The 20028-nt window shown below is 43.3% G+C and overlaps 1 protein-coding gene across 4 annotated transcripts in view; it reads right to left on the bottom strand.

Moving 5' to 3' along the window:
- Nucleotides 1–6739: 6739 nt before the first annotated feature.
- Nucleotides 6740–20028, bottom strand: part of G6PD (glucose-6-phosphate dehydrogenase) — a 55608-nt gene continuing 42319 nt past the window's right edge. For all 4 annotated transcript variants that reach the window (XM_073600393.1, XM_073600396.1, XM_073600394.1 and 1 more), the window contains exons 5-13: nt 18239–18456; nt 16224–16382; nt 16020–16145; nt 15844–15937; nt 13832–14018; nt 13244–13479; nt 12618–12694; nt 12444–12536; nt 6740–10313 (exon numbers count right to left, since the gene is read on the bottom strand). In XM_073600393.1, coding sequence (XP_073456494.1) covers nt 10223–10313; nt 12444–12536; nt 12618–12694; nt 13244–13479; nt 13832–14018; nt 15844–15937; nt 16020–16145; nt 16224–16382; nt 18239–18456 — 1281 coding nt within the window. In that variant the 3' untranslated portion in view covers nt 6740–10222. The remainder of the gene's footprint in view (nt 10314–12443; nt 12537–12617; nt 12695–13243; nt 13480–13831; nt 14019–15843; nt 15938–16019; nt 16146–16223; nt 16383–18238; nt 18457–20028) is intronic.

The following is a 20028-nucleotide window of genomic DNA, read 5'->3' as shown; positions in this document are numbered from 1 at the left end:
CCGGAGCGCGGGAGACTTTTTTCCGGCAAGGTCCGGCGGCTGCCGGGCTTTCAGCCGAGAATCCCCTTTGCGCATGCGCCGCTGCAGTCAGCGGTTCATTGCGAGGGGAATATCTCCTAAACCGTACAGGTTTAGGAGAGATTTTTTTTTTTACCTACAGGTAAGCCTTATTATAGGCTTACCTGTAGGTAAAAGTTTAAATAATAGGTATACAACCGCTTTAAGGCCTGATTCACACCTATGCAGTTTGCATATTCCAGGTGCATTCTGCGCTTTTCAATACACGCTTCTGATCTATTCAATCTATGGAAAAAAAAATCCTTGGCCCATTCCATAAAATGCACAGATGTGAACTATGTCCATAGGAAACCATGTTAAATGGACTGTAGTGTGTTTCTGCAAAACTGAAAATGCACTAAAACATGCCTAAATGAGAGCAGCAGGTCACTGTGAGGATAGGTCCCAAAATATAATTATTCTTTAAATATAGGCCTTTTTTTTTTTTGAATGTTGCATCTTCAATTGTTATTGGAGATGTTTGTACATTTTTTGCATTGGTTTGTGAGTATCGTAATCTTCATGTGTGATGCAGTCTCCATCTCCACTACTCGGAAATCAGGGAGGTAGGAGTAGCATAGTAGTCACATGACCACCACTAAAATAGAAGAAACCAGTATTTGGCACCCTTTCTTTTTGTAATATAATAAATGTTAGTTGTTTGATCAAGCGCTGTGAGTGCTGCTGAAATTTAACATCCACTTTAAATTGGAACTCTAGTCTACAGCCTGGCTCACACTAGTGCGAATTCAGATGCAGCCTGAGTTGCACAGAATCGCATGACAATGGAAATCACTTTTTCAGTGGTGCACATTCACATCAATGCAACACGGCATGATTTTGGAAAAGGGTCCTGTGCTACTTTGGTGTAATTCCAGCAAAAGGCCCCATGGTCAAAACGCAGCCAAGTTTCACTACATAATCACAATGAGAATCAAATCGCCACCACAGTAGTGTCAGGCTAACAGCTAAACACAGTTTACATATAATTTGATGGTTTTATTGACCGGTATTGTCATTTTTGTTGACCAGTCATCTAATTAGCAGGTGTGTTTATCAGAATGATTTACCGCAACTGTTAGACCCCTTTCACACTGAGGCGCTTTACAGGCGCCTGCATAGCGCCTGTAAAGAGTCTCTTCTGTGTCGGTGCGCTTGCAGGATGTTAAAAAAACTCCTGCAAGCAGCATCTTTGGAGCGGTGAAGGAGCGGTGTACCTGCCCATTGAACTGAATGGGCACCGCTGCCGAACCGCCGGCAAAGCGCCGCTTTGCGGGTCGTTTTAACCCTCTTTCGGTAGTGAGCGGGGGTTAAAACCGCCCTGCTAGCGGCTGAAACCCCCCGCAAAAACGATGGTAAAGCCTCACTAAAAATAGCGGCACTTTACCGCCGATGCCCCAGTGTGAAAGGGGCCTTAGGGTCCTTTTTCACACGGGCGGTCCACCTGGCAGACTCCATTTTGCTCAGCGGTGAATTGAGCCGCTGAGCAGGCAGATGACAGGTCTGTCTCTGCTCATTCTGCTGAGATGGACCTGTCAGAGCTCCACTTTGCTCTGCGGGGAGATCGGAATGAAAATGGTCCGCTTTCATCTGATCCACCAGACGGATGGAAAATAGGGTTTCCATTGGTCTGGATTTCACAGACCGGATGGGATCGGATAACAGCAGGTGTCAGCGAACATGTCACTGCCGACAATCGCCGCCCCATAGAGGTGAATGGAACGTCCGATCAGGTCCGCCTGAAAAACTGACAGGCAGACCTGATCGGAAAGCCCGTGTGAAAGGGGCCTCACTTAAAGTGGTGTTCCGGCCGAAATTATACTTTTTAAATAAAAATATCCCTATAATACACAAGCTTAATGTATTCTAGTAAAGTTAGTCTGTAAACTAAGGTCTATTTTGTTAGTTTATAGCAGTAGTTTGTTATTTTATAAACTTACAGCAGGCCGTGGCCATCTTAAGTCTGGGCATCTGAAGCCAGACTGTATTTCTTCCTGGATCTCATCCTTGCAGATCTCGCACATGCTCAGTGCAGCACAAGCAGTGTAATAGGTTTCAGGTCAGGTTTCCATAGCAACGGCAGTGTCAGAGGAAGTTGCCGCCCCTTCCCAGAAGGCATTGCAAACAGGAAATGATGCGATGGGCCGCGGCCAGGGAGGAGGAAGTGAAAAATTAATACAGCAGATATACAGTAAGTGCTGAGAAATTTTTTTTTAAAATATCCAATTCGTTTGCAGTGCACAGTTTAGTGAGGAATGCTGAAGAGTTGTAAAAGTGGGTGGAACTCCACTTTAAAGGGGTTGTAAAGGTTCAGACACTTAGTCATCTTTTGAGAGTGCATGGATCTTTCGGTACTGATATATTTGTATCCTAAGAAATTTGTTCAACTTTTGAATAAAAACCTATTGCAAACAAAAAACTCTATACCAATTTCCCTTGAAATCTGTCAATTAGCTATTCCTAATTTCAATTATAAAGAATGGCTGCAAAAAGGTGTGTTATGGGTGCAAAATATGTACTCTTCAGGCATGCTTAAACACTTCCTCACTCTGAAGAATGAATTTAATCTACCTGACAGGGAATACTATAGTTACTTGCAGATGATTTCCCTCCTGAGGTGATGTTCCAGCCCATCATGTCAGCTTCCTAGCTATATTTTTTTCAAAATCCTGGAGCTGTGAAGGGTGGTATTTCCCTTATCTACATTGTAGTAGGAGATAAGTGCAGTTTTACCAAGTCCTCTACCTTTCTAGCATAGGAAGATGAGTTGGGCTGCACCTCTACGCCTGCTCAATGGCAAGGAGCTTTCTTATGTATAAAGTAGATATCTCACACTTACCCAAAAACCAGTTGAAATGTGCATATGAAGGTGCTGCAACTTAAAGTCTAAATACTTAACTTTAATATATATATATATATATATATATATATATATATATATATCAAATAAGTGCGCAACCTATTATGACAGTGCTAAAAAGCTCAGCAAAAAGAAAAGTCCACACTTGAAGATGTGATTAAAATCTTATAATAAACAAATGTGTCCAAAAAGGTGCTCTTTGTGTGAGTTTGTAGACTTCTGTGCTTAAAAAGGTGCTCTCTCCAACACTCAGGGAATTCTGCGCATCTTACCAGAAGTAATGGAATCCAGATGATAGTGATCTCACACACTTGTTATGATATAAATCAGCTGCGATGTTCCACTCCTGATACTTCAGTAAGAAAGCTCCTTCCTGGTAGGATATTAATTTCGCCTGGATACGCCAATATCTTATAGTGTCCAAAAAAATGCATCTGTGGCGTAAAACAAGTCTCAAACTTCAACCAATATAAATCTGTCCTCCAAAAATACAATTTCTGCCTCCTCACAGCCAAGCAAAGCTATTTTATCACTCTCATTACCACCTTTTCATCCAGTCCCCATCAACTCTTCTCTACCTCTAAAGCCTTGTACATACGATCAGATTATTGGACACATTTTCGTCAGTTTTTTGTTGCATGGTAGTCTCATATCGAAAGTGAAGAGGTTACTCGCCATAAGAAAATTTTCGTACAACAGATTTCAATTCAACATCAGAAGTGATGTAATGCGTTGAATTGTTTTGTATGTGTTCTTTTGTTTCTGAGCATGCCTAGTCTTGCTCTTATGATTATTTTTTTTTTTTTTCAGCCGAAAACCATACTAATGCAAATGAAAAAAATCTGACGTTTTGTTCATATCAGACAAAAATTTGAGCCTGCACATTCAGTTTTTGTCGTCTGAAAAATCGTAATTGGCTGTCAAAAGCACCATACTAACGATCAGAAAATCGACAGATTGTTCATTGGATGAAATTTAACTTCCGATTTTCTGATCGTGTGTATAGGCCTTAACTCTCTACTTCGTCCTCCACCCACTAACTCACTCACTGCCCAGGAGTTTGATACAATTTTTGTGATGAAATCTCCACTGTACAGATATCTCCCACACTTAACACCCATTGTCCGCAGGTACACTCACTTCCCTTATTCAACTATAGACTAGGACTAGGTTGCTAAACTTTTTTTTTCTAATGCCCACCTCACCACCTGTCCCCTCTCAAATACTACGGTCACCCTCTGGCTCTATTTTACACTCTCTCTACCTCACATCTTCAATCTCTTCTGGCATCTTTTCCAACTCTCTCTAAAACATGCTTTAGTCACCCCCATACTTAAAGCCTTCCTTGGACCCCAACAACATCTTAACCTACGCCCCATCTCCTTGCTCCCCTTTTCCTCCAAACTCCTTGAACGCTTGGTCTACAACCGAGAACCACCTCATTAAGAATAACCTTTGTGATCCCCTTCAGTCTGGATTTGACCCTCAGCACTGCTAGACTCCTCCACCTTACCAACTGCTCAGTGTCTACTCCTTTCTGCCATTCCCTCCATTGGCTTCCACTCACTCAACTAATTAAATTCAAAATACTAACAACTTACAAAGCCATCCACAACTTAGCTCCCAGGTACATCACTTACCTAGTCTCACAATACCAACCAAATCGTTCTCTTCATTCCTCCCAAGACCTCCTTCTCTCTAGCTCCCTTGTCTCCGGCAGGACTTCTCCAGAGGCTCTCCCATCCTATGGAACTCCCTACCCCAATCCGTCAGACTGTCTTTTACTCTGTCCACTTTTAGGTGATCCCTAAAAACCCTACCTCTTCAGAGAAGCCTATCCCACCTCCACCTAACTACTGTATTTCCACTTTCTCCATTAGCTCAGCCCCGTAGTTATTACTTTTGTATCACTTGACTCTCCCTTTCAGATTTTAAGCTCTGAGCAGGGCCCTCCGATTAAATTGTATTGCAACTGTACTGTCTGACCTCATGATGTAAAGCGCTGCGCAAACTATTGGCGCTATATAAATATTGTATAATAATGAGCTTGCTTTTGCAGCTCTTTGTTTAACTGAAACCTCAAACTCAGTGGTCTGATAAAAGGAGGAGTCACTCTTCTGGCAATTCACTGAATTATGTAAAAAATGCTTTAGCTGTATAGGCAACTGCATAATTACATAGTAGGTGAGGTTGAAAAAAGACACACGCCCATCAAGTCCAACCTATGTGTGTGATTATGTGTCAGTATTACCTTACATATCCCTGTATGTTGCGGTCATTCAGGTGATTATCTAATAGTTTCTTGAAGCTATCAATGCTCCCCGCTGAGACCACCGCCTGTGGAAGGGAATTCCACATCCTTACCGCTCTTACAGTAAAGAACCCTCTACGTAGTTTAAGGTTAAACCTCTTTTCTTCTAATTGTAATGAGTGGCCCCGAGTCTTATTAAACTCTCTTCTGCAAAAAAGTTTTATCCCTATTGTGGGGTCACCAGTACAGTATTTGTAAATTGAAATCATATCCCCTCTCAAGCGTCTCTTCTCCAGAGAGAATAAGTTCAGTGCTCGCAACCTTTCCTCATAACTAAGATCCTCCAGACCCTTTATTAGCTTTGTTGCCCTTCTTTGTACTCGCTCCATTTCCAGTACGTCCCTCCTGAGGACTGGTGCCCAGAACTGGACAGCATACTCCAGGTGCGGCCGGACCAGAGTCTTGTAGAGTGGGAGAATTATCGTTTTATCTCTGGAGTTGATCCCCCTTTTAATACATGCCAATATTCTGTTTGCCTTATTAGCAGCAGCTTGGCATTGCATGCCATTGCTGAGCCTATCATCTACTAGGACCCCCAGGTCATTTTCCATCCTAGATTTCCCCAGAGGTTCTCCCCCCAGTGTATAGATTGCATTCATATTTTTGCCACCCAAATGCATTATTTTACATTTTTCTACATTGAACCTCATTTGCCATGTAGTCGCCCACCCCATTAATTTGTTCAGGTCTTTTTGCAAGGTTTCCACATCCTGCGGAGAAGTTATTGCCCTACTTAGCTTAGTATCGTCTGCAAATACAGAGATTGAACTGTTTATCCCATCCTCCAAATATCAATAATATATAATAATAATAATCAAATATTTATACCCCCGGTGCCCGACCTGTGGCCTGCGGGCCATATGATTTATGGCTCTTGGACTTCAGCAGCCTGTAGTTGGAACATTGATTAGGGCAAGGGTCTCCAAACTTTTGAAAGAAAAGGTCAGTTTACTGCCCTGCAAACTTTAGGGGGGCCGGACTGTGCCCAGTGGAAATAAATTATGCCTGACCTTTAGTATTAGAGAGAGGGAGAAATAGTTGGTGTTGGTGGCAGGAATAATGCCTCAAGGGCAAAATAAAGGCAAGCAAAGGGCCACAGTTTGAAGACCACTGGATTAGAGTAATAGCATTGATCTCTACTAGCCTCATGTAACAAGTTTCCCATTTTCGTATTGTCTTCTGCAGGATATCTCCAGCCAAAAATGTAGCATGTCCCCAGTCTCTGACCCTCATTTATACTATTAGGTCTGCAGTTTGACATTTCTCTCAAGCATTACATATATTAAACATTATGTTTGGACCTTTGGTGATGTAAAGGACTGCATTTGAGGCCACTTATCTCATAAGTTGACAACCACTAGATTATAAAATATTTTAGATCAGTCAGATCAAAAAATAAATACAATATTATAGAAATTCTGCTCTGAACACAATAAATATGTAGCAGACCATTATACATTCCCTAAGGTAGAGGTGCACTTTAGGGAAAAAAGAAAAGACAAAAACCTGTATGCATTAAAGTATTTACTAATTCAGAAATATCAAAATAAAAAAAAAAAAAAAAAAGGTAAAATAAGCACATAAACATTGCAACAATCCTGTAACCATCTAAACCTGTAAATGAGGCTGCTAATATGCAAGCACAATTCTAAAACAGCATTACTTGTGGTACCAGGTCTGGGTAGGAATGAGACGGAGGAAGATTTACTAAAACTGGTGCACACACAATCTGTTGCAGCTCTGCATAGAAACCAATCATCTTCCAGGTTTTATTGTCAAAGCATAATTGAACAAGCTGATGGAATCTGATTGGTTACCATGTACAGCTGCACTAGATTCTGTGTGCACCAGTTTTAGTGAATCCCCCCAGAGTGTTAGGGACCAGACACAGCTACAGCTTGATGCCCCAAAAGACTGACAGCGCTATTGGGCATTAGCAGATGCATACATCCTTATACACCCCTATGGTGCATGTACCTCGCAAAAACTTTATACGGAATAGTAAAAGCTGTGGACAGATTTAAAGAGCAATTATCCAAAAGTGCAGAAGCTTTTCGTAACCTCAGCTCCACCTGAATTCTGGACAGTTAGAATCAAGTAAAGCTCCAAAATTGATGGGTAGGAGGGTCAGAGCTCGCCAGTACACCACACTTCTATTGGCCCATCAGTATGACGGGTTGCCTCTCTGGCCACTAGGAATGTGTAGAAGGGGCGGACAAGCAAGTGGTGAAGTTTTGCCCAATTATGACTGCCTGGCGCTCAGGCGAAGCATGTGAAGTCATGCTATTAAGGAGAATCTGGAGAGATTTACTGAAACTGGAGCACTCAGAATCCAGTGCAACTGTGCATGGTAGCCAATCAGCTTCTAAGTTTAGCTTGTTCAATTAGGCGTTGACAATAAAACCTGAAAGCCGATTGGTTTCTAGGAATAGCTGCGCCAGATTTTGCACTCTCCCATTTTAGTAGACCTTCCCCGCTGCATAGTAAGAATATGGAGAGCTGCTGCAGGGATGGGTACCTGAAGTGTTAAACAGTGTGACTTAGACCTCCATTCACATTCAGCCCAGGTTCACACAGATGCGGGTTTGAAAACGCTGAATTCGCACAATTTCAAACCGGCAATGCAGTCTGACATCAGGGGCGATTTGACAGACATTTGTGAGTTCATGCACAGATGTCTATTCAAATCGCCCCCGAAGATGCCAAAAGTAGTACAGGAACTACTTTTGGGAATCGGTGCGGTGCTGCAAAGTTGGCGTCCCACAGATTCGGACAGTAATAGCTGCCGATTTGGCATGCGATTTGACATGTCAAATCGCATGCCAAATCGGCACAATATGAATGTAGGCTCAAGCCGTTTGCATCCAGGTGCGATCATCTGCACCCAACCATGGGTAATCACGTCATGTGCAATTTACATCCGAACACACAGGCAGATGTGACTGCTGTCAGCCTGCCGTTGCTTTGAACAGGTTGTGCAGCATGGCATCTGCCTGTGAATTCAGCTGCAGGAATACACTGTATTCTTGCTGCCACTGGCACATAAATCTGATGTGAATGAGGTTTAGTGTTACAGCCCCAGTTGAGTTGACAGTCTGCTGGGGAGGGGCTTCCTGTATCCACCCAAGTCTTCTGAACTGCATGTGAATGACCGTTCCTTGTACACAATACAGTTGAGTTGGTAGAATTTGCATACACGCTAAGGACCTATGTCTATATTCTTTGGGCTTATGTCAAGAGCATCAATTTGACCACAGGAGATGCTTCTGAGATCAATTAGAAGTCAATGACAGATGCATTTCATCTTCTCCTGACCGGTTTCAAAACAGGTTATACATTTCTATAGACTTGAATGGGAACTAAAAATCCATTTAAAGCCGACAAAAGCTTGTCAAATCAGGCCCTAATGCTGCCAGTGCTTCCTAAAGCTGATGTCCATGTTTCCTGTCACTTTATATAGTTGGTGTGGACCAAACTGGACCAAACAAACTATTTGCTTCACTAAGTACTGCAGTGTCTCTAAGCACTTCATGTACTACATGTAGCTTTAGCTACATACAGTATACAGTGCTGGATTCCGGCTGTGAGACAGACTTCCCGTCTCACATTCGGAAAAAAACAGAGTCTGGCTGAGCCGCTCCCAGCCATTCATAGGCAGTTCTGTATTCTGTGAATGAATACAAAGCTTCCTCTGATTGAGTAACATCACGCTCTCTGACTCTGCCAATCAGAAGAAGATTTGTATTCATTCACAGAATACAAAGCTGCCTATGAATTGCTAAGCGCTGCTCAGCCAGACTGTTTTGTTCCAGGAGACGGGAGTCTGTCTCACAGCCGGAATCCAGTACTGTATGTAGCTGAAGTTACATGCAGTACATAGAGTGCTTAGAGGCACTGCAGCACTTAGTGAAGCAAATCGTTCATTTGGACCAGCTTAGTCCAAACAAACTTTTTACAATGACATGAAACATGGACATAAGCTTTCCGTATGTCACGCTGTATCTGTGTGAATGGGCCATTAAAGTGTAAGTTCAACTTTTTGCAACATTTCACAAAAAGCCCCCCCTATGCAGTTCCAGATCCCCAGAACAGAACATAGTTGCTACAGCTAGAGAAGGAGCGAGCTCATTGCAGATGCGCACAGTTTTAATGGGCCCAGGCAGCCGCTAGGGTTAGGGTTGCATCCAGCCTGTCCTGCAAACATCAGAACACAGAGGGGATTGAAGGGTCCAGCAGTTTCTGCAGAGAGCCTCCCTACATCTGCATATGCAGTGGAAAGCAGGTGCAACATTTGAAAATGAGTAGTATGTACCATTCAGGGGATCTGGCATTGCATTGGGGACTTTTTGTAAAATGCTGCTAAAGGTGACCTTACACTTTAAGTTTATGTATAGTCAAAACTTTTCTTTTCAGTATAGGGCAGGGAAATGTTAAACCCCTATCAGTTTATTTTTTGCTGTCTGTGACTCATTAAGGACATTTACTTTCACTTCCTTAGATGCAACAGGAAGTCAGAGGTGAATTCCCCTTTTAGACAATATCAAGTAGAACAGGTGTGCTCATGGGAAGATTTCCCCTCACTTCCTGTTCTGGTGAGGGCTGTAAAAATCTGGCATTTTCTATTTTGTGGACAATGGTCAATGTGAATCAACGCTGCAGAGATACAAACAGCAATAAAAAACTACAAACAGCAATAAAAAACTTGGAAAGGGGGTTCTAAGCTTTCCTCTATCCCAAAAAAAAAAAAAAAAATTGTCTATGCATACAATTTTAGGAGAAGAAATTGCGACACTGATGAAATGTAAACTTGTTTAAGCACAGCTACTTTGTATCACTGAATAGTGACAGTTTGCAATGTATGAAAAGTGGGGTGCAAGCCGAGAAGTCAGCACAGGAGAAGTTGTGCTTTGGTCCCCTGGGATTCCCGAGGTTGTGGTCTATTGTGCTGGCAAGTCTTCAGATTGTTTCAGGCTCTGAAGTCTTCAGGGAGGTGGTCACAGTTTGTGTGGATTCACCCATTTGTAAGTTCCTTCATACCGGAAGCCAGCATTCTGCATTAACACGTCACTCTCTGCAGGGCCCCGGCTGAAACAGAACAAAGTCAGAATCAGAGAGGAGAGACATGGTGGAAGGAAGCCATATCTAAAAGTGCTGCAGTGGAGTTCTAAGGATATATAGGGGGAAATTTACTAAAACTGGAGCACTCAGAATCCGGTGAAGCTGTGCATGGTACCTAATCAGTTTCTAACTTCAGCTTGTTTAATTAGGCCCCCCAGTCACACCAGCGCGACTTGTCGTGCAATTTGACAGTTTAAAATTGCATAGCAAGTTGCACCCTATTGTCTGTACTGAATGGGGGTCAAATCTGTGCGACCACTTTTTTCTAGTTCGGGTGCGACTTGCATAGACATCTGTGCATGAAGCCACACAGATGTCTTCCAAGTTGAACCTGAAGTAGCACTGAACTGCTACTTTGAAATTGTGCTACTTCAAGTGAAGTAGCACAATGTCAATGTCGCAAATCGGGGTGTAAAAGGATAAGTTCACCTTTTGTAACACGTTACACCCATATTCAGGATGTTACAAATGCTGGACACAAGTTATGTGCCCACCGTCATGCAGGATTTTGTTTAAGGGAAGAATAAAAGGAACAATATTCAAACTACTGTAAATGGTGGTGGTGGTGGTGGTGGGGGCATTAGAAGATGTGCACTGCTATGGGTGACGTGCATCAAAGTCAAAACTTCGTGTACTGCAAAAATACCATTAAGCAGGTAGAGGGTCTTCTCATGAGGCTTTAGGGGACAACATTGAATATACATAAATCCTCCATGTGACATACTTCGGGATGCCTTAGGCCCGGTTCACACTTGTGCGATGCCAGACATCGCATGTAATTCGCAGCGCACTGCCGTTCACATTACATGCGATGTCTGTGCAGTGCGATAGCAGCCATATAGATAGTATGGCTGATATCGCACCGCATTCAGTGCAAACATGCACAGGACCCTTTTTTCTGTTCGGACCAGAATCGGATCGCACGTGTGTTCACACATATGCGATCCGATTCATGTCCGAACTGTCAGTTCGCAGTGCGATATGCAAGCTGAACTGGGGGTCTCGTTAACAATGTATTGACACTCCCCAGCGATTCGCATATGGCAGTGTGAACTGACATGCGAGTCGGTGAGATGCGGGAACCCGGTGTTCTCGCATCGCACCAGTGTGAACCGGGCCTTAAAGTGGTTGTAAAGCCTAAACATTTTTTACCTTAATGCATTCCTTGCATTAAGGTAAAATGTTTAGGTGACAGCATTCCCCCCTTATACTTACCTGGGTCCAATTTGATCCAGCACCATGCAGGTCTTCTCTTATACAGTAACATTGCACTGACACTTAATGTCAATCAAAATTGCTGTTTTCTTTTTCTTGCTTTCTTTGTATGTGAATACATTGTCCTTTTTAGATCTTTGTATAAATTTAAAAAAATGATATATTTTACTTCATGCGTACTTGTGCTTAGGGCACAGAGTTAGTCCATTTTTCCTTCCCTACTGGAGACTATTAGGGGTATTGTCTCCTTTTCTGCTCTACAATATAACCCAAAGATAAATGAAAATCCCTAAATATTGCCCCTAAAACAAAAGCCCCCCCCCCCCCCTTTTTTTTTTCTTTTAATTTTTAAGGAGGCTTTTCAGCAAACAGGAGTTTGCTGTGGATGAGGCATTAGCTTTTTTTAAAGCCAAAACCTTTTTATGGTTATTTTTTTTTTTTTTTTTTTTTTTAGGAAAGTATGTTGAAGAGTTAACCCCCCCCCCCCCCCCATCAGGTGATTTGTCTGCGTGCTGCTGGAAAGATTTCCCTTCACTTTGTCCCAAAGATGCATCAGGAAATGAGAGGAAATCTCTCAAAAGTGAATGGAATTCCCATCTTAGTGAGTTGTCATAGGAACGGGTGTCCCCACTGGAGGATTTTTCCCCCACTTCTTGCTCTAGTGACAACTCTGAAAGTATGGTATTCCACTCTCTTTGTGCCTTGGTAACAGTAGTCAGCGGGACAAATAGAGAGGGTGAATCCTGCCAAAGAGTCAAAACCTTCCCTACTCCATCTAACATTAAACATTCTGCCTTTACATACACTTTAAACAGAAAAGTGGTAAAACTTTTCCTTTTTAAATAGCCAATATGTTCTCTCTCATGTGATTGGCTTACTCACCTCCCATATTTGTAAGGCAGGGGTTTGATCTTCTCTTGCTCCAATTTGTGCAGAATAGGAGTAAAGATTCTCCAGGCTTCCCTCAGCTCATCACTAGAATAAAGAGACAAAACAATTACAGATACAGGACTGGAGACATCCACCTACCTCTCGGTCATACGGACAGGGACCTACCTGCGCACAAAGTGCATCTGACTCCCACAGAACACATCCAGGATTAGCCTCTCGTAAGCATCTGGCAGCTTCACATCCTGTAAGAGCACCAGAGACAAACAATAAGCGACAATGCCACTAAACGCAATGACATAGTAACATGTCATTCTTATGTATGTAACTGCTAATTAGGTCCTTCAGGTACAAAACTGATAATATAAAATTTGGGGTCAATGTCTTCAGATATTCCTCATGAGGTCTATGGCTTATTGAGCTAGCATGTCATTGTCGAGGTAAAAACTCAACTCCCATTGGGGTCGATTTACTAAATCCGGAGAGTGCAAAATCTGATGCAGCTGTGCATAGTAGCCAATCAGCTTTTAACTTTAGCTTGTTCAATTAAGCTTTGATGAGAGAACCTGGAAGCCGATTGGCGCAGCTCTGCATAGAACCCAGATTTTTCACTATCCAGTTTTAGTAAAATCAACCCCACTGTGTCTGCATATAGTAGTAGCTAGACAGAGATACAGAAATAAAATGTAGCTATGCGCAACATAACTATTGTGCAATTTTTTATTTTATCAAGGAGCCCCTCTAAGTATGAACCCCACATCCCATGACCTGTTCTCTACATGTGTTGCAGATACCTTGTATCTATTCCCATATGTAAGGTCCAGCTCAGACTCCTCAGGATTAAAGAACATCCCTGGCTTCTTGGTCATCATCTTGGTGTAAACGGCTTCATTGGGCTGCACTCGTATCACCAGCTCGTTCCTCTTAGACTGTCCTTGGAAAATGTCACCTGGAACATCTCGGAACTGCAGCCTCACCTCGGCCTTCCTCTCATTCAGAGCCTTCCCACAACGCATGATGAACGGGACACCTGGAGGTACGACAATCACACCTGAGTGCTTCACCTCTGAACGCAGCTTGTGATATTTAAAATAAAAGTTACAAAGAGCAAATATGTCTCGTGTCAACCAATCAACTGTGCAAGGTGTCCTACTTCACCCAATCAGCTCTGCACTTCAACCAATCAGCTGTCTTTGTATTCTAGTTATTTACGGTTTAAGAATGACCTGATGCCCCTTATAGGGGCCATCTTACTGCATATGTAAACATGAGCAGAATCTAAAAATGCCAATATAGACGTCAGCCAGCTGTAGGCCTCAAGCTGCAATATGAAATAGATATACTGAGAATGAGAGCAGAGACAGGACGGAATGACCTCTTACCATCCCATCGTTCATTCTGTACATACAGCACAGCAGTGGCAAATGTTGGGGTGAGAGATCCTTTAGGTACTGTGGGATCGTCCAGATAGCCCTTTTGCTCTTCACCTTTTCCTTCTGGATTTCCAACGTATTGTCCCAAAACAATATTGGGAAGGGTCAGCTCAGGAATACACTTCAGTACTTTCACCTGTAAGGAGATCAAACTTATTTAAAGCCTAACTCCGGGTTTCTTGTGACTTTAAATAGTTTGTCTGGTCCACACAAACGGTTTGCTTCACTAGCAGATGCACCTGTTGGTAGTGCTGTATAAACTGTAGCTGATGCTGTATACAGTGCTGTGTTCTGGCAGGGGAATGGAGACTTCCCGTCCAATTCCCTGAACAAAATAGAGTCGGGATGAGTACTGCTCAGCCATTCACAGAAAGCATTGTATTTCCTCAACGAATGAATGAGGTACATAAGCCGGAAGATGTCGCAATCTCCACCTCAGCCAATCAGAGGAAGCCCTGTATTGATTGATAAAATACAATACTTCCTGTAAAATGGCTGAGCATCACTCAGCCAGACTTAATTTTGTTCTGGGAACGTTATTGAAAGTCCCCATATCATTGCCAAAACACAGCCAAGGCTACATACAGTTTATACAGCTCTCCCAGGAGCCGTATCTGTTAGTGATGCAAATAGATTGTCTGGGCCAGCCATTTTTTTTTAAATAACAAGCCTGCTATACTTACCTGCTTTGTGCAGTGGCTTTGCACATAGCAGCCCCGATCCTCCTCTTCTGGAGTCCCCTGCCAAAGATCTTGGCTCCTCCCCCTGCCGAGTGTCCACCATAGCAAGCCGCTCACTCCCAAGCTGGCTCGGTGTATCCATAGACACACAGAGCACAGTTCGGTTTGGCTGTGAGCCATTGGGTGCCGCTGCTGTCTCGGAGGAGGGAGAAAGTGGAGAAGGCCACGGTTCTCGTACACAGCGCTGGATTGAGATTGGGTTCAGGTAAGTATAAGGAGGTGTGGGAGGGGACTTGAAATAGAAAGTTTGTTATCCTTGTTCAGCAGTATTTAATAACTTCTGGGCATGGTATACCTGCTAGAAATGCCTTAATGCACATAGCACTCCGGTGAACACACAAGAACCATGCACAGAACATAACTTGGAGCAAATGGGAAACCAGTCCTGCTCTCAAGAACTAATCTATTAACGTTATATGTCCAACTAGATCTTTGAAGCTTTGGTACACATTAGCAATAATTTTTAAATTAAACTGCATACCATTTTCACATGGTATCTTTAGCACTTTTTTTTTTAAATATCCTGAATATATTTATATGAAAAGAAAATGGACAAAAATTTGAAAAAAAAATACAGTTCTAGAATGCTCTGTGATGTGTGCTCTCTGTGATCAACATGGTTAGCCATGGTGATCACATGACTGGTAGTGGATGCCAATCGCACTTTCAGGTTACATGCGCCTAGGTAGGATCGGAGGGTTCAGCAAAACATTCATGGCTAATGGGAGGGGGAGCTACAGGCATTTGTTCTCCCATTACTGCCTAACACAGAGAAGAATAAAACGAATCAATGGGGTAGGTTTTCTAGCTTGTCCAGTCAGTTGTTACTGACTGGAGGTCAAGCCAGAGCTCAGACATAAGTCCAACCTGGGTTATTAGGTTGGCTGGCTTTCTATGGGTAGCTTATAAACTCCCTACAGAGGTGGTTCTAAAAAAAATAAAAAATAAAAATCTAGGAAGGATTTTTTTACCCTGCTGTAGCAAATTGGATCATGCTTTGCTGGGATTTTTCACCTTCCTCTGAATGAACTGTGGGTGAAGTATTGTGTATATGGGATTATAGATTCTCTTTTTTTTTTTTTTAAATTGGTTGAACTGTCTTTTTTTTTTTTTTTTTTCAACCTGACTAACTTTGTAACTATAGCTTGTGTAGGAACTGGTAAAATGAGATTTGCTTCATGTATCAGAAGGCACAATTACAAAATACAATTGGCCCATTACCTTCTCGTCGCGCACATCATCAGAGCTGGTAGACACCGGTTTCTCCATGGCTACCAAGCACATCATTTGCAGCAAGTGATTCTGCATCACATCTCTAGAGAACAGAGATACACAAAGAATGAGATAACATCCCTAGGGGTGACCAACAGATATACCTGTTACACTGGTAATATTACCTGATAATTCCAAATTCATCAAAGTATCCTCCACGACCCTGAGTGCCAAATGGTTCCTTGAAGGTCAACACCACTGAAGCGATGTGATCCCGGTTCCACAGCGGCCCGAATATCCGGTTGGCAAATCTAAATACGTCAAGGGATGGTCAGTAAAATATTAGAGGCAGGCATTATGCAAGTAAAAGGACTGTCCATTGATCTAACCTGAGCACCATGAAGTTCTGTACCATTTCCTTGCCCAAATAATGGTCAATACGATAAATCTGGTTCTCCTGGTAGAGTGAAGAGATGTGCTCAGATAACTTGTTTGAACTTTCCAAATCCTTCCCAAAGGGTTTCTCCACAATCACCCGATTCCAGCCACTTCATAATAAGGGGAGGAACAAAAAAAACAAAAAAAAAAAATTTGCTGATGGTTAGAAAAATGCTCCCAGGACAACACAATCATAATTCTGCCAGTGCATGGGCTGTTCATCCATTCAACAAAATAATGTATGGTGATTCTGTAACTTTATTATGTTAAAGTGTAATTATTAAAGTGGTTCTAAAGTCAAAACTTTTTTTACCTCAATGCATTCCCTGTATTAAAGTAGATGTAAACACGAATTTTTTTTTTTTTTTATGTCATAATGTAGAGTATAAGATTTCCTATCATTTGAGCCCAGTCTTGCCACAAAGTGTTAATCCAGCTCTGAGCAATCCATGCACTAGCCTAACGCCCCTTTCACACTGGGGTGGGGGCGGTGTCGGCGGTAAAGCACCGCTATTGTTAGCGGCACTTTACCGTCAGTATTCGTCCGCCAGTGGGGCGGTTTTACCCCCCCGCTAGCGGCCGAGAAAGGGTTAAAAACCACAGCAAAGCGCCTCTGCAGAGGCACTTTGCCAGCGGTATAGCCGCGCTGTCCTATTGATTTCAATGGGCAGGAGCCCATACACGGTGTATACACCGCTCCGAAGATGCTGCTAGCAGGACTTTTTTTCTGTCCTGCCAGCGCACCGCTCCAGTGTGAAAGCCCCGAGGGACAGCAGCGGCTGTTTTTCGGGTCGGTTTGCAGGCACAATTTTTAGAGCAATAGCGCCTGCAAACCGCGCCAGTGTGAAAGGGGTCTAAGACATGCATTATTTTTTTTAATTCCCACCCCCACTCCTTTCTTCAGCAGCTCTGCAAGGATTGGCTGTTTCACACCTCAGCATGATTTGGCATGCTGAAGTCATGTGGTTACTTTCCTGTCTTTTCATTGGATGTTAGAGATCATAGCAGAAGTTCAGTGTAAGAAATACACAGGAGAAAATGCATATTGACAAGGGGAGTGTAGAGGTGGGCGGGGAGTCTACTGACATCATGACTCCACCCACCGAGCTCCAGACAACAGACCCGCCCACAGAATATGCAGTTTTTGGGTTCTCATAACAGACAGAGGGGAGACATTTGACAGGTAAAGATACATGCAGGAGGCATGTATATCCTTATAGATAACCCCTATGGCAGTAGTTTAGAAAGGATGACATTGGGTTTACATCCACTTTAAAGGTAAACACGTCCCACTACGTGTTCTACCCCCATCTGTAAACACTTACCTGGCTCCTGTCACCGCTCCAGCACCACTGCTCTCTCAGGGGACACTGAGGGCAGCCATAAGCCCCACCAATTGCTGTCAAACTCCTGTGAGGATATTTTGATGTCTAAAGCAAGCTTAAAGCGGAATTAAACTCTGCTAAAAACCCATTTTCTAAACACCCCCCAGGAGATTCTACCCATAATATGCACTGCACCTGTCAAGGGAAGCCTCCAGCACTGCGCTGTCAGCGCTTGGATCTTCTCCCAGTCTTCCTTCTGGGTTTGCACGGTTCAGCTGGTTGAATGGCCCGGCTATGATGGTGTCACTCCTGCACATGAGCATGCGAGTCACGTCATCACAGCACAGAGCTGGTGACATAATCTGTGAGCTGTGCATGCGTGGCTCAGTGTACATTACCACTGACTGACAGGGGAAGCATTTATGACAGACCAATTGGGTCTCTGTCATAAAAACATTTCCTGTATTTTTTCTTTTTTTATTTGAATTTAATACCACTTTAAAGCAGAAGAATGCAGCCTGCATAGCATAGTTTTAGCACACATCTGAGCATGTGACCCATGTCCTATAAAAAAAAAAATATATATATATACACCGGTATATAATGCTCCAACACTAAAAACAAGGGAATATCATGCTTACATTGCACTCATGCAGGTTAACTTGATGTTCCGAGTGACATCATGATACACGCTCGGTGGTACTGCCAAATAGAATAAGCGGTTAGCTTTGCTCCCATTAGGCAGTGACTGCAAATGCTGGTTAAGTGCTTTGAAAGAAGCTTCATCGGAGTACTGTCCAGATACATAGGAATTCCGCTTAAAGAATGAGTCCAATTTCTGTGCATCACTTGCTGTGGCCTATGGCACAATACAAAACAGTCAGACATTTAGAAGTAGTAACATGGGTATTCCACATGGTGGTGACGTCAGTCTTTGCATCAAAGTAGAGCTCGTTATAAATCCTGAGGTAGGATATCCACTCAAAATGCAGAACAGGCACGTTAGAGGAAATCTTTGCTTTGATAACTAGGGATGGGCGAATGGTTCAGGCTGAGCATAAATTCGGGCAGAACTTTCGCTGAACAAACGCCCCCCAACCCCCCCCCCCCCCAAACCAGCCACAATGCATTGTGGCGCTGAACAGTGCATTGCAAGCCTTGATTGGCTGAAGCAGTGAAAGCTTCAGCCAGTCAGGGCACAGTGCACTCTCAAAGGCATGATTGGACACTTATGACTTTATCCAATCATGGCTCATTCCCGCCCCACAGTATAAAAGTATTCTTTCAATGGCAGTCATTTTTAGTGTGATTTCAGCGTGGAGAGAGATAGAACAGGGCTCTGTTCAGTGCCATTAGTTAGTTAGTGTGCTATACTGCGCTATTTTGCTTCAATTGTCAGTGTAGAATATTCGGTTAGTGTCAGTCTAGGGATAGTGTGAGTGTAGTGAGGAGGACCATCATTCAGCTTTGCATAGTGTGCAGCTAGAGTAGGGACAGCTCAGATAGTTTCACTGTAGTGTATAATGTCTGGGAGGACAGCAAGGAGAGGTAGACGTTCCCTTGGCACTGTAAGGGGGCCAGCAACAAATGTGTCCACAGGCATGGGTGGACGTGGTGGTAACTCCTCAGGCAGGGCATCATTTCCTCTGTTTAGTGAGTTTGCTCATGCTATCCAGCCACAGCATGCAGAGGTGGTGGACTGGCTTACTAAACCTTCCTTATCCTCCAACACGCAAGCAGAGACAAGTGTGCAGTCCCCTGCAGTTGCCAGAGTGGATAAACCTGCCTCCTTGTCCACATCTATTCCTGCCATACCCCCAACATCAGCCATTGAGGAGTCAGCTGAGTTTTGACCACAGCGTCAGACACTTGCTCCTTGATGATACCCAGCCATTACTGGATTCAGATGTTGGTGTTGAGGATCGGAGGAACACTGGTAGACAAATTGGCATTCATGTTCCCCCAAGCCGCAGCGTATTGCCAAGTTGTCTCCAGTGGAAGAGGAAGGAGGAAGATGAAGTCACTGATGCGACTTGGGTGCCAAATAGAGCAGAGGAGGAAACTGAAGGTGAGGCGGCACAACCCCAAGGAAGCCAACATCAAGAGATTAGAGAGCAGCCACCCTATTCCACCACATTCTGCAGCCGTTATCTCCCAGCCCACTCTCCAAAGCTTAGCTGTCTGGGCCTTTTTCAGCACATCTGCAGCAGATTGCACTGTTGCCATCTGAAAACTGTCTCAGGCACATCAGCGTGGCAAAAAACACCAATCATAAGCATATCATGGCAATTTTTTTTGCCTTCATCAAGAGCACCTCTATAGGGTTATGGTGAGAAGGCGCCCTCGACACCCAAAAGAGTAATTTTTTTGAACCTGTTTGACAGGTGCAATTTTTTTACAGCAAGGCCAATTCTTGCTTTCATCAAGATTA

This window comes from Aquarana catesbeiana, linkage group LG09 (assembly GCF_042186555.1).
Source record: "Aquarana catesbeiana isolate 2022-GZ linkage group LG09, ASM4218655v1, whole genome shotgun sequence".
NCBI lineage: Eukaryota > Metazoa > Chordata > Amphibia > Anura > Ranidae > Aquarana > Aquarana catesbeiana.
The sequence above is the reverse complement of the archived record's forward strand: the minus strand, read 5'-3'. Positions and strand labels throughout refer to the sequence as shown.